Raw genomic sequence first — 16,040 nt, 5'->3', positions numbered from 1 at the left:
TGTTATTATTCGAATACTATTCAACTACTGATGTATTCGAATACTGATGTATTCGAACAGTATGGTGTGAAGTGGGTTAAAATTAGCTTACAAGATTTCACCCTGACAAATGAACCTAATGAACGATTTATGATTTACATTTTACACCATACTGTTCGAATACATCAGTACTCGAATACTTAAATATTCGAATACATCAGTACTCGAATACTTACATATTCGAATACATCAGTACTCGAATACTTAAATATTCAAATACATCAGTACTCGAATACTTAAATATTCGAATAGTATTCGAATACTCGAATATTCGAATAGTATTCGAATACTCGGATATTCAAATGGTATTCGAATACTCGGATATTCGAATAGTATTCGAATACTTGGGTATTCGAATTGTATTCGCCAAATAATTGAGCAACTGATGTATTCGAATATTGGAATACCGAAAAATTCGACAAATAGTCCCAGCCCTAATGGAAACCCTTGTTTCGATCTACTCTTATACATTTCTAATGTACAATTTTTAGACCTACAGTTAGTGACAAAAGCACCTGTCCACCCTGTTTGTAACATATTGCATTCGACTCAAAAATTGTAGTTTATTTAAAAAAAATATTGCTATCCGTGGAAGTAGCAAAGTTCGTGGAAACAAAATGTTTGCCCACATTCGTTATTTAATTTATACAAACATAGTTAGAATATTCTTCTAATATTCCTGCGATTTTATTATGAGCTTTAATCCATTATGCATAGATTCGACTAATTTTCTGTGAAAGTTGGGGCTATCTTGTTGCAATCTTCTAGGAAAATTGCTTTGAGCATTTCTTTGGTAGATGGTACTAACTAAAATTATATTAATCAACATTTATACTTATAAAAATTATAATGCGCAATTGTGTATTTAATATTACTTAATTAAGTAAAATATGTTATACGAAGGGAGTGGGGGATACTTTTGTGAGTAACTGTATGTTTATATATTTTCTTATCCTTAAAAGGATACAATTAAACTGACATAGTACGGTTGTTAAAGCTTGATAGACTGCATTTGAAATTTCCACTTAACGAAGTAACGGTAGTCGAGAAATCTCGAAAGGTAAAAATTATAAAATAAACATCACAGTACATCATCTTAATATGCATATAAAGCAGAAAGTGTTTGTGTGTTTGTCTGTCGCCTAAAAACTTTCGAACGGTAAACTGCGGGGTCACGAAATATGTCCCAGCTAAACCAGAGGACTGTGACTATTTTCAACAACAAAAAATAATATATAAATAAACGAAATTTTTTTTTATAAAATCAGAATCGAAATTTCGGACGAAGCCGAGTAGTAAAGCACCTGAACCACCGTTTGTAAAATGAATGTACAGGGTGATCCAAAAAGAAATAAAAATACATTGCTGATCGATTCTAGAATTCTGAAAATCGTATCCTCACTTAACCCTTCGTGGACACACCTCTTTTTTCGATCAACTTTGACATGCTTGGGTGACTCACACCCAAAACAATTTTTGAACGACTGCCATTCTTATCTGAAGAATCCAATCGTTATGAAAAAAATCATGGGTCAATTTTACGGTCAGTAGATTGTATTCCAATTGTATTTTGATTGGAATTTTATCACAGTTTTTGTAAAAAAAATCTAGATTACCACGTGTCGAAAAAACGAAAAAAATCTTTAAAAAATTGTAACTTTTACAAATTTCAATATTAGAAGCTAAAAATCTATAGAGTTGTTGTCGAGATATAATACTTTGAGAGAAAAAATAGTTTATACGTCGGCTTTCGAAAAAAACTATTTATTTTGCATATCGAAGGTACAGAGCGTCAAAATCAGCTTATGGGTGGCTCACACCCAGAGTGTCAACGAAGGGTTAATACTTTCTTTATGCCTAATAGTTAGCCCAGCATTACTCTGTCAGGGGTGGCAATAACGCCAGGAGGTCGTACCACAGAAGAATATCAAAATACCAGATTCTGGCTAACAACAATAAATTACATACGTAGCTATTAGATCTATTCATGATGCATAAAAACAGGGTTACGTGTTCTTTTCCTCCAAGAAATGAGTATCGACCCTCTGTCGGCAGTGCCTGGGTCTTTTAGGATGTGGTTGTCGAGTGTGATAGTAAACAGTAATAAAAAAAATCTCAGAAATTGAAAAAATGATTTGCTCCAGCACGAGAGTTAATTAATTTTAATAATACATATATATATATATTTTAAATAATGTTACTAACAGGGAATACTTTCCACTCCATGTAACTTATGATTATTGCGACATTTGTAAGTTGATAATACGAACTTCTATTAATATCATTATTGGAAGCCACACCTTTTCTAAAAATAGGTGAAATATTACTTAAACTCCAGGTTTCCTCCTCTGAAGTTACTTTAAAAAAGTGTGACAGGCATTCAAGTAGAAGAGAATTTTTAATTTTCTAAATAAGAAAAGTCGATAGATATATATACATATAGTAGATGAAATCACAAGTGTTGAACTAAGTGGTCATACTTTTAGATACACTTTACCACAAGTTATACACATTTAATTCGATTATTAATAATTAAATGGTTATTTGATATCTGCTGTCCACTATTTACGAATCTAAGAGTTCATACCTCGGTACTCGTTTCAAAATCACTTCTACAATCCTCTGTGATAGTACTCCTTTCTCGACCCGGATCACCCTGTATATAGAGTTATTGAATGAGACCCAGTTACGTGCTTCGCCATGTAATATCACCTGGATGTAGGCGAAGCACTCAATATTTTCTCCACTTCTTTGTGTCGCGAGCCAAATCTCGAGGATATTTATACAAATTGGACAGCAAATTGTCATAAATCTACACTTTGAAAAGAATGAAGATTGTATACCACAAAGCATTTTATAGTATTTCTAATAGACGTAGTATAACATTCTCATAGTATTTTTATGTGTCTTTGTTTATAATATTTATAGCAGCTCCGATATACCTTAAGAACAACAGAATATTATTCTCAGAATGCCCTATTCATTTCGATAATATCTCGTTTTATAGGGTGATACAGGTTGAGTTTAAGTATTTTTTTGATGACAGAAAAGATACTACGAACAAATGAACAGAGTTTCCTTGCGGACTACTTAAATGAAAATTTAATAAATCTGATAATGATATTACTAGCGACAAAGTTTTATAAAAAGTGTGGAAATAACAAAATACCTCTGTTAATGAACGTTAGAGTATTTTTACAAATCTTTGAAGAAAATGGTCATTGTCTTAAACATTTTGACACCTAACAAGTTATTTTTACCCGACTGCGGCACGCAAAGGAGGGTATTGTGTTTATCAGGCTATGTATGTATGTCCATGTTACGCTCTAGAGTCTGTACGGATACACCGATTTGGACAAATGAGATGTCTTTAGAATTGTCTTGACGTTGCGAATGTTATAGGATATAAAAAAAATAAAAAAAACATTAAAAAAAAAAATTTTTTAAAATTAAAAAACCCGACTGCTTAAAAAAACATTTAAAAAATTAAATTGATAAAAAAATTAAGTTAAAAATTAATTTTTTTAATGTTTTTTTAAGCAGTCGGGTTTTTTAATTTTTTTAATTTTTCTTGTTATCTCTTTCTGTAATGGTCAAGCCATTCGATGCGACTGTTTATTTAATTCCATATCCCAAATATTCCAATTAAGTATACTGATTCATAAGATACACGTTTCAATAATATTACCATCACGTCGTAGTAGAAACACGTTTCAGGTGATTAAAAACGAATACAAACTATTCTTGAAAAATTTGAGGAAATGCTTCCGAAATAAATTTAAGATAGTTTGGAGACAAGCTCTTCCATTTATGTATAATATTAGAGCTTATACAAGAACCGAATTTTGAAGAAAACTATTTTCAAACTTCAATGTTACAAATAAGCCAGTTTTAGATTTTTTACAAAAAATATAGATAATTAAAAAAGTAACAAAATATTTATACGTGTTTAAAAAACATCAGTTTTTTTAATATTTCTGCAATTATAAATACATATATAGCAAAATAAAAAAATACTCTATGAATACAAAACTAGATTAAATAAAAACTAAAACAACTGAAATCCGTACAAAATATAAATTAAAGATAAATCCTTATTGCATTTAGTGTTTTTCTTTCTATATGCTTTCAGTGTTTCTGTTTTACAAATTTAAAAACCGGCCCTCGAATTTTGTCACACCCTAATAATACAAGTCTTAGTCTCGAAGTTCTTACTCAACCAAAACTAGAATTAATACCCTACCACGTTTGCTACTACAATTCCTTTTTGAACGCAGTGAGCTAATCCCCTTTCGAAACGACTAAAAAATAATTCGCTCGATTTTTCCACTAATACCCCACTTCTTAGCAGAAAAATACATTCTACTTTGCACTTGGCAAGAACCGTTTAAAGCCCCTCTACAAGCGAGCCATTTATGAAAATTCAAAGAAAAATACATAGAAGGAAAAGTTGCGGTGCAGTTCGTAGACGTTGAACGCGTTTAACACATCCCACACAATTCTGTTTGTTTCCCTCGGATATATGCACGGGAAGAGGATTCAATGACCGGAAAGAACTAGATTCCGCGGGGAGAAAAGAAAGCGATTTTTAAAAAACTGAAATTCCGATTCCTCGACGACCTATTTTCGTTTCGAGTAAATGTTTAGACACCGCCGAGAGTAGTCGCCGCTTTATTCTCGGACATCCTGTGTTTGCCGTGCTCCTTGATAGGCACGCGCACTTTGCGTTCCTTTCTAACGTTTCGTTTAATTTTACTGGATCGATTGTTCCGAGAAATTCGCTGGATATTCGCAGTAATTCTTTTTGTTATTCGCGCCGCACAGGCGCGCGAATAATTTATTTAAAAGCCTCATTTAGAATACTACGAAACTGATAAATTACGTCACGGATATTTCTGAACACGCGAGTTTCTCAGATCATCGCGTCTTAACGTTCGTCGACGAATTTTTTTTTTGGCAAAAACAAGCACTAAATTCGGAAGAAATTTCGCTACTCGGAAAACCGCTGGGTTTTATATAGGTGAGTTTAATTCGGATTATGGAAGTTGCAGGGCGAGTGATAAAAAAGGGGGATGGATTTCAAGAATTAAAATGAAGATTTAAATTCGTATTATTGAATATCCATTTGGAATAACTCGCCTTGAGAATGCGCAACTCTCGAAGGATTCACCCTCAGAATCCCAATACTTGTATGCATAATAAAATTTGATAGGCGCGCTATGTCCCATAGCTGAGGGATCGATGCACAGGGTGGCTCTAAAACTCAAATTTTCGTGCCAAATAATTCTCAAGCTAGAGATGTTATATCTTCTTCCTTAAAATATTTTTTTATATACCTGTAATTTATATTTTATACGCCGTGGACCGTAAATCGTGGTAAAAGTGAGACGGGGGATGTTTTCAAAAAATGTAGAAATGATATCCTACGAGATGTTAGATAGTTTTAAAAATTAAAAAATATTTTACTAAAAATGCACTAAAAATTAAAATATAATTTTTTTATGTACCACAATTTCGATGGTGACATGTGACGTTAAGAAAATCATACAAACTGTGATTATCCCTTTCCTTTACAATTGATTTGAACAGTTCTACAGGATAATCGCAGAGTTTTTATGATTTTATTTAAAGTCATGTATCACCATCGAAATTGTAGCACGAGAAAATTATTTTTTAGAGCATTTTTAGTAAAATCGTTTAACATAAATTGTTTTTATCTAGTTTTTTATTTTCTTGTTTTTAGTGTTTGTGAATTTTTTATTTCACGAGCTTTAAAATATCGATAACCCGATAGTAGTAGACGGAGGATGCGTAGAATAAAAATAGAGGTTATTTTAAGGATGTTACTTTGAAATAAATTTCATTATTCAATATTCTAATTTACCCCTAAATTCAAAAGCAACTAAATCAATTGAAAATGCCTTTGCCAGATTACGTAACTGTTTTATGACTGAAGCCAAAAGTTAACTTCACGTTGCAGTATCCTTTGCTTTAATCCACTTAGAGTGATATTTTTTATAAATATGGCGGATTTCGACGTTTTTAATTTATATATCATCCCTTGTTTTTTGTTGAAAACGTCAATTACAAAGGTGACAATAAAGGAATATCGAGAAATCTGTTTTAACGCGACTAACAACATATTTAAAAAATTTAAAAAAAAACACATACATACTTCTGATTTATAGAAAAAAAAATTGAAACAACAAACCTCCATTTTTTCAAATTTGTAAATGTGCAGTTCTGGGATAAAATTCTATTAAATCTATGAAGTTAAAGAGACGTAACTGTTGGAAGCCAGCTTTTAAATAAACATAGGTATGAACATATTTACTTGCACACCCTTACACCTGGAGTTACGTTCTAAATCGAACAAGTTCTACCTGCCTGAGTGATTCCAGCGGTTTAGAAATATTTTTTAGCCCCTCCGAATGCCGCGAGATAAACATTAAGCTTGCTAAAAATTAGAGACCATGGTATGGTACGTGTAGTAAAAAGACACGTGTATTACATATATCCGTACCTCGATCCGTGTAGCTTTTAGTACACAGGTACCCGTGCACTATTTCACGTGTATTTAAATACACGTGTATCAACGTATTTGTGTATTTTCATCAGAATTGGTCATTAACTGCGGGAGAATGGGCAATGGCGGTCACTTAAGGGGAGGTTCTGGTCTAAATGTCGATTTTTCTTTTATTTCATTTTTCGAATGTTCAACCTTTTAGGAAAACGGGTTTGAAAGGATTTGTTGAAATTCGTAAAATTCCCGAAGTTATAGGCATTTGAGTCGCGGCAAATACATGGGTCACAACCGGCTACTCGGCGCTCACGTAAAACTTCAAATGCGTTTTTCTCGAAACAGTGTTCTCAAAACGGTGGGACCTGTATCTTCAAAAGTTATTATCCGATTCGACTGAAACTTGTTTTATTTTGAAGATTATTCTTTTGGCTAGGGGGGGAACTAAAAAAATTACAAAAAGTTGAAAATTTATAATTTTTAAAGGCGTTGAAAGGACGAAAAATACAGGGAAAAGTGATTTCAAACGTGAAGTGTCGTTATTTTTAAAAAAAAATGTAATTTTTGTAATTTTTTTAGTCCCCCCCCCCTAGAAAAAAGAATAATCTTCAAAATAAAAAAGGTTTCAGTCGAATCGGATAATAACTTTTAGAGATACAGGTCCCACCGATTTGGATCAATTTTTTGACGCCTTAACTTTAACGACTCCCCAGGGCTGTTTGCACTGATTAATTATAAAACAAAAAATATATTTCTATAACATAAGACATCCTTAATACAATGCAACAAGTCCCATTAAATTATATATAGTAGTTTTCCTTTAATTAATTCCTAAATATCACCTATTTTTTGGGGCTCTAGACCAGAACCTCCCCTTAAGCAATAAGTGTAATAAAACCGAGTGATGTTTCTCAATTTCAAGGATTATCGTTGCGTCTAAAAAGAAGCTCGCTTATCACCAGTAATGCCTTAATTTTTTGTATCAAAATAGGTAATCGATTAAACAAATCTTGTTAATTTTATAATTGTGTTATTAGTTACACTCTGAAAATTTGTAAAACCATACTTTCCGCATATTATTCTAGTAAATATATTTAAATACATTAATTCTTTTATGAATTTCGCGATCCCCCAGAGTTCTGGGATATCTATAGATATTAAAAATCAGACGAATCAAAGTACGGATACGTTAATATACGTGTATTTATAAATACACGAGTATCTAAATTCACGTGTATTTAAATACACGTGAAATTGGGATCTCTACTAAAAATCGAGGATCAAACCTTCGTTTGTAATAAATTATGCGCGATGGCAATCGCTCCTCAAATATAAGTGGAATTTTGTTGTCAAGCTACTTGGACGTTTCGCGCGTGTTCGAGCAGCCGTAGCGCGGGAACGACTCCTCAAAGCAAAAAAACCCTGCTAGGCAGAAATATTTAAAAAAAATACTCACATATGATGGCCTGCACTTTGGCCTTATCTAGCGCAGGTTTCACTGGTCTTTCAGTGGCAGTTCCAGCTCGGCTCCATCGTTGCCCCGTAACCGAGCAGGTGGCCAACTCGGTCGGGCTGAACAAAATTGCAGCCAAACCACGAGTCAATTTTCTGTAATCACTCCATTTCACAGCCCTTAGTTGTTCCTCGCAAACCGCTATTCCCTCTCCCAGGTGCACCTACCAAGGAAAGCACGCGTTTAAGGCTCTGGGATGCTCGCGTTCCAGGCTCCTAGTCTACCAATGAGAACAGTATTGAACGCTGCTTCGCGGAATTTAACACGTAGCTGCAAAATTCGCGTTGAATTTCGATTTAATGTTCACGTATTTCGCAATCTACCTGCTCAACAAGGTATGCATTGTTGACGGGGCAGACGTAGCAAAGGATAGTACTTGGGGCACACTCGAGTAGTGTATAAAGTATACTACAGCGATAGCCTTGAAGACACAAGGCACCGAATGTGTTTTTCGTTATTTACTACACCCCACAGAGTTAGAAGGTCTAACCCAGCTTGGTGTGCTCAAGGCTTTCACATGGTAATTCCCAAAAGGCTAATGAATGCGCCACTGGATTGTTGACGCCTACAGGTACAGCACTCAACAGGACTAACCATCAGCAAGCCAATATGTAAGAGGAAATGTGTACTGACAAGGGAAGATCCTGAACTCGAAAATTCAAAAAATTATGAAACTTTGTGAATATGTAGGGCATTTCCTCCTCATTGCAACGCAATTTTTGTTCGCTGCCCAAATTCGCCAGAAGGGGTGAAATTAACCCAGTAAAATTAGGCTGTTTTCGGATTTTGTGTTATAATTCGCGAACTGTAAGAGGTAGAAAAAAAGTTTCAAGACAAAATTTACTTGTTTTAATTAGATCTAGCATTTGGCGAATAAATTGTTTTACAGTTCACGAGTGGTAACCTCAAAATTGGAAAATAACCGGATTTTCGGGGGTAAATTACACCCCCTTTAGAGTGAATTTGGGCGGCAAAGAAAAATTGCGTCATAAACGGGAGAAAATTCTCTACATGTTCACAAAGTTTCAGAATTTTTTACAGTTCCGAGTTCGAGATGTTCCATTGTGAGAATAGCTGATTTAAAAGAAAACAAAACGTGCGCGGGAAAATGGGAAGTAAACTTAATAAAACACAATAAATTTTATGAATATCAAAGTAAAAACAATTGGTGTCACTTTCGTGGAGATACGATAAGAAATGCGAAGCTTGGCAGGTCTGTTTTTAAAAGATAGTGCTATCCTTGCCTTTTAGGGGATGATTAAAATATCGAAAAAATTAAGGACTTTTTGGCATAAATAGTTTAGTACTTTTTATCGGGAATGATGAGCTGCGTGGATTGATGCATTAAAAAATATATGGTCGCATTTAAAAAATAAAGTTGACCTTCATATGTCCTCTACGCGTCCATTTACAGAAGAACTACTGATGCCAAATCATGCATCCCTCGAAACTATTTAACTTTTGTTTGAAACATTTCCCGGTAGCATCGATAGTTTCGGAGATTCTCGCGAGGACCGATTTAAATGGATCACCCTGTATATTCAAAGCGAGGCGAGCAGGGCAAAACTTCCCCGGCAGAAGTGACCGCACAGTGGAGCCTGACTGAATCGAGGTGGTAATTCGCTAAATCTTGCGACGCTGAAAGTTTTAAAATGAAAAGTTTCTACAAACAATCGTGGCAGAAAGTTGAACCAAACGTACGATGATTACTTGAAATACTAAGGTGAATGCAAAAATTAAGTAAATCGCCAAGCAGCTGAACGAAAATGCGAGGGGGTCAGGCTGAAGTGTGGATGTAACTTAAAATGAGGAAAGACGAGAAACAAAAGTAGAATAGAGGAGCAAAACTTCTGACATCATACTGAAAGATAAAGAAGTCATCAGCTAACTCAAGAACTCTACAGAGACGGATGGTACGGAAATGAGAGCGAGTCAAAGGCGGTGGGCATCAGCGAAAATAAAGAAAATAGGGACAGCGTTGGAATTAAGGTCTCGTAGAACTGTATGAAATAAAATAAGCTCAAGAAACGTGAGGCACAAAGAAGACTGGCGGGAGTGAAGTAAGTTACCGCATTAACACCCTGCGATCGACGTATTGATTACAGCTGATCAAAGACTACTTTATTAATACATCCAGTTTCTATTGTAATAACACACTTGTCTTTACAGATCCCTTATGGGGATATAATTCTAATATATAATTTGCAGTTTTTACCCACTTCTTAATTAAATGTACAATTTTCTACAGCGCATAATTGCACGAGTTATTATCTCAATTCACTTAAATCTCCTTCCGACTTAAGTAATTACTCGGCTAAACGTCTTCAATGAACTACTACTGGAACATTGTAATGTAACAATGAACTACTGCTCAACATTGCAATGTCAGAAATAAAGTAGTATAATCGTAACTGGTTTGGAACAAATAATAAAAACATGTTTCGCCACTGAAGTATTCAGATAACTGTTTTAGTAAATAATTGATATGGTCGTAAAGCCACGTGAACGCAGTAAAAACTCGCGGAACTAGCAAATACGAAATTCAGAGGGCGAAATGCAATGCGTTAGTAAAAGAAAATTGCTGTGTTGTAAATTCACCGTTGAGTGCCTGCATTTAGTAGTTGTTAAATATGTGCGCTTATGTTATCGACGTAAAATCTTTTCCTATGCAGGGTGTCCCAAAATTCGAGGACTTCCCGGAACATGCGCTATCCTGATGCAAAAGGAAATCGAAAAGTCCTTTACCGTTTTGGAATCCGAGGCTTCGTTCTCGAGATATTAACAGTCAAACTTCCGGGCCGCGCAGTTTAAAGCCGAGTCAGCTGAGCGCGGAGCAGTGACCCCTATCACGCACGCGCAGGAGGCACGCGTAGATACAGACCCACGCGCACAGTAGAGTCGACCGCGCTGGTTCAAACCGTGAACATCTGCGCGCGCCTCCTGCGTGTGCCTGCGAGCGATCAGCTGACTCGGCTTTAAACCGCGCGGCTCGGAAGTTGCACCACTAATATTCAACTGTTAATATCTCGCGAACGAAGCCGCGGATCCGAAAACGGTAAAGGACTTTTCGATGTCTTTTTGCATCAGGATGCATGTCCCGGATTGTCACCCAATTCTGGGACACCCTGTATGTTCAAACTCGCATTGAAGATATGGTATGAGAAACGGTCGGATATAAGAGGGATGAAAAACTTACCACGCCATCGGAAGAGGATTCCTCGAATCCACGGAAAGCAGGCATCGCAGCGGGAGGTGTGGTCCTCATATCCAAGGGTAGCCATTCACTCCTCGAGGGCGAGTTACCCTGCACAGATGGGGATCCGTGCTTTCCACCCCTCGTTCCAAGTCGCGGCCTGCCGCGACGTACCCTTCGACCTAAATAAGTATTTCCATACTACATACGTTGCTACAGATTTATGGATTCAATTTTCATGAACGTTTTAACATATTACTTATAGATACAAAGTGATTCATAAATGCCTGCCAATACAAACTCAACGTTTTGAATAGAAAATATTACACGAAACGTAGATCGTACATGTCACAGTTCTCGAGTAATAAACGACTGAAGGAAATGATCGAGGTGATAGTCGAATTTTTATTTTTGATGGCATTTTAAATCTATTATATACGCTACTCAAATTAATGACTCATAGAATCATTAATAATGAAGATAATGAAATGAGAAAAAATACAAAACGGATTAGTAATTATTTCATTTCATGTCATTTTCAGTGTTTCATTTAATCCTTTAGAATTCAGAAACTGTGGTATGATTTATGTTTATGTAGTATTATTTATTTATTTTAGTGTGTAGATTCATCTCCTGAAGGTTAATATGAGTTTATGAATCGCCCTGTACATATCTAGACGTCGATCCCTTCCTTGCATGTACAATAAAAGCTGACCAATTTTCTGATCCGACCATTCTTATTTCAATAAAAATTCAGTAGTTTACTTAACCCTACGACTATACCGCTAGAGTCACTTTTATACGAGATATTTTTCACCCTTCGTAATTTATTAGGGCGATAAACTATTGACCCCTATGGCGTAGCAGGAACTACTTGGTACTCTGATACTCATTTCCTACACTGCTGATATTCAAATAGCTTAAACAAATATTGTAACACCTCTGGTGTCTGGAATGTACAATTCTCATTTGAACATTTATAAATATATAAATTCAAAACATTTCCCCTATTATTGCACACGTACTGACTAAAAATGACATATTATAAAATATAGATATAAAATTCGATATTAATATGGTCTGATGAAGTTCTTCTGAGAAATTAGTAGATTAATAATCAGTCAAAATAAAGTAATAATAACATGCTTTTTTACTGAAACAAATTTTCTCAATACATAATGCACATAGTCCTTCCGCATTGAAAGTTCGATAACTCGTTTCCTACCATAATCGATATAAATAATATCATATAATCAAGTGTACAAATAATTATACTTTTTACAGAATTATCAATATTTGTATCTTGGTAAGTTGCTTGTATATTATCCTTTTATTTACTGAATATGTTAATTACGAATGAAATAATAAATGCACAACAGCTCGATATTGTAGTGATTACACATAATCATACAAAAATGTTTACGTAATTTTTTTTACTTAAAATATTCATTTTATTCATTGCACTCAGCAGAAGAAATATAGAATATAGAACTCAAGGTTTTTTTATATTGATCAATGGATTGTAAATTCTGACGCGTTATAGATTCTTAAGTCATAAATAATTTTAATATACACCTAATCTTGTAGACCCAATAATATAAAATTCTGCAGTTAAAGAATACGCAAATTATATTATTATAATCAAATTTAAGATAAATCATATCTAAAATATGAAATGCTAAATATTTGTGGCAATAATTCAATAAATAGAAATGTAACTATTAAGCATATTTTATGCAATATTTCACTGAATAATCGACGTGATATATTCCTCTACTTGTACGGCGTTAAGAAAAATTACAGAAACCAACAATTTTCGGCTTTTAAGGGGAGGTTCGGGTCTAAAGCTCATAAAAATACATGATCTTTAGGAATTAATTAATGGAAAACTACTGTGTATAATTTAATGGGACTTTTTGCATTGTATTAAGGATGTCTTAAATTATAGAAATATATTTTTTTGTTTTGTAATTAATCATTGCAGACGACACTGGGGAGTCGTTAAATTCAAGGCGTCAAGAAATTCATCCAAATCGGTGGGACCTGTATCTTCAAAAGTTATTATCCGATTCGACTGAAACTTTTTTATTTTGAAGAACATACTTCTGGCTAGGGGGTGAACCAGAAAAAAATTACAAAAATTACTTTTTTTTAGAAAATAACGACACTTGAATTTTGAAATCACTTTTTCCATATATTTTTTGCCCTTTCAACGCCTTTAAAAATGATAAATTTTCTAGTTTTGTAAATTTTACTGGTTCTCGCCCTAGCCAGAAGTATATTCTTCAAAATAAAAAAAGTTTCATTCGAAACGGATAGTAACTTTAGGAGATACAGGTCCCACCGTTTTTGAGAACACTAAATGCCTATAAATTCGTGAATTTTATGAATTTCACCAAATCCTTTTAAACACGTATTCCTAAAAGGTTGAACATTCGAAAAATGAAATAAAAAAAAAAAAATTTTTAGACCAGAAGCTCCCCTTAAGTGGCACGTAACAATCGGCTTCTCAATGCTAATCACTTTCTAAGTACCATAAGTAAATCTATTTCAATTTTTCGCGGAGCATTTTATTGACTTGAAATAAAAACACAAATACGTTTACCTCAAACACACAAAAATTGTAGGAAGATTTTAATTGCAAAAAGGAGAATGATTCAAACGTTTGATTAAAGCGAAGTTCCTGCTTGTTGATTAAAGAGTGAATAGAAAGTGATAGAGAGGACAAGAGTGGAAAAAGCTTGCTCTGTGATTGCGATTTTAAAAATACTGCCTGCAGCTTGCAATCGCAAATTCTGTGGGGTTTCGCGTTGAATCGAATAATCGATTATGTCCTGCAAATTACAGATCTCTTGTCAATGCTGAATCTATCTCCTGCCATGCATCGTGAATATCAGTTTTCACTTTATTCGAAACGAAAATGATAAAAGTAAGTTTTAGCTGATATTATTCTACGCAAATTTACTGGTATTACATTTTTTAATAAAATAGATATTTCCTCGCACACTTGCTGAAAAATCTGTTGGCCATAAAGAGATATGAAACTTTAATATAAATTTAAACTTAGAATTTTAGGACGCAAAAATAGTAGATTGTACATTAATAAAAAATTAGTGGACTTTGCTCAGTCCTCAGTTGATATAAAACACTATAATATACATGGAATATGGTATTTTTTAATCTACACTCTGATACTATAGTTCTGCTCTAAACAATGCAAGAATTAAAATTACTAAACATTCTACAAAAAAACGAAATAATTTTCGCCTTGTGGTAAAATTTGTTTCAGCACAATCTACTTACAACTAAAATATTTTGAGTAATTATTTCTTTGCATAGGTAAATGTTAATTTCGTCGCTTATACGAGATTTCTATTTTAAGACGAGATCTGAAAATAAAAGAATTTAGTTAACCAAAAAATCGTTAATAATAACCTTTTGCTAATTTAATGCTATTTGAAAATGTTTGTACAAAAATAAGAAGTCTGGTTTCTATTACAAGAAAAAAATATGTAGAATTCTGAAATGAGAAAATTTCGTCAAACAAGCGTTCATTAATTTTCAACTTCATTTGCCTAAATTTATTTATTTTAAGCAATGGGAATATTTTTATGATCCCCAAAGTGAAAATATAATTTTGTGGACACTTCGAGAGAATCCTAATCGATAGTCGAACTTCTGTTAGAAATATAACTGATCAACTAATCCACAAATTTCACATAAACTTAAGGATGTACAGGACCTATCTTCAAAATGGTACTATGTTGATGCAAATTTGTGAGATGGTTCTTTTTTATCTTCCTGATGTGCTCAAAAAATTTTAAACAAATTCACTAAACGGTTGCTGATTTATAACGATTTTAATTTTCACTGATTTTACACGTGCTCTTATGGAAAGCGACGATCTTGACAGATAAAACCGCTGAAAAAATGTTGAAGAAATAGGGTAAAGCAACCAGTAATTGGCCGCATAGCAGTGAATGACCATTAGGCAAAGAAATGTCTATTATTAATTTACACATTATTATATGTTTATAAATGTAGGGTAGTTGCACTTTTAATATCCTATAATTCTAGTTACGCGCATTAAGCAAACATTAATAAGTACAATTCTTATTAAAAGTATGCGGGCATTTACTGGGCTTCTACAGGTTTTGCATTTTATAATTTTTTTTTTTAATTACGATAAGAATAAGTAATTATTTTTATAGAAATTTCAAATTTAAAAAAATCGATTTTTAGACCGGAACCTCCGGTTAAAATCGATTGTTTTATTTCATTTTTCGAATATTCAACCTTTTAGGAATACGTGTTTAAAGGAATTTGTTGAAATTCGTAAAATTCCCGTAGTTATAGGCATTTACGCGTTTTTCTCGAAACAGAGTTCTCCAAACGGTGGGACCTGTATTTCCAAAAGTTGTTATCCGATTCGACTGAAACTTTTTTTATTTTGAAGAACATACTTCTGGCAAGGGCGGAAACCAGTAAAATATTTAAAAAATAGAGAATTTATAATTTTTAAAGGCGTTGAAAGGGCGAAAAATATAGGGAAAAAGTGATTTCAAATTTCAAGTGTCGTTATTTTCTAAAAAGAATGTCATTTTTGTAATTTTTTCTGGTTCACCCCCTAGCCAGAAGTATGTTCTTCAAAATAAAAAAGTTTCAGTTGAATCGGATAATAACTTTTGGAGATACAGGTCCCACCGTTTTGAATCAATTTCTTGACGCCTTGACTTTAACGACTCCCCAGTGCCGTCTGCAATGATTAATTATAA

At 33.8% G+C, this 16,040-nt stretch overlaps 1 protein-coding gene and 1 long non-coding RNA gene across 4 annotated transcripts in view; one reads left to right on the top strand and one right to left on the bottom strand.

Moving 5' to 3' along the window:
- The window catches only part of LOC143367726 (uncharacterized), a 58,206-nt gene that overhangs the window by 13,928 nt on the left and 28,238 nt on the right, over nucleotides 1-16,040 (bottom strand). For all 3 annotated transcript variants that reach the window (XM_076809849.1, XM_076809851.1, XM_076809850.1), the window contains 2 exons: nucleotides 11,269-11,447; nucleotides 8,016-8,235 (listed from right to left, as the gene is read on the bottom strand). In XM_076809849.1, coding sequence (XP_076665964.1) covers nucleotides 8,016-8,235; nucleotides 11,269-11,447 — 399 coding nt within the window. The remainder of the gene's footprint in view (nucleotides 1-8,015; nucleotides 8,236-11,268; nucleotides 11,448-16,040) is intronic.
- LOC143367769 (uncharacterized) overlaps nucleotides 1-16,040 on the top strand; it is a 231,249-nt gene that overhangs the window by 188,851 nt on the left and 26,358 nt on the right. The window lies entirely within an intron of this gene.

The sequence above is a fragment of the Andrena cerasifolii genome, chromosome 4 (assembly GCF_050908995.1).
Source record: "Andrena cerasifolii isolate SP2316 chromosome 4, iyAndCera1_principal, whole genome shotgun sequence".
NCBI classification, from domain to species: Eukaryota; Metazoa; Arthropoda; class Insecta; order Hymenoptera; family Andrenidae; genus Andrena; species Andrena cerasifolii.
Note: the sequence above shows the minus strand (reverse complement) of the source record. Positions and strands in the feature narration are given on the sequence as shown.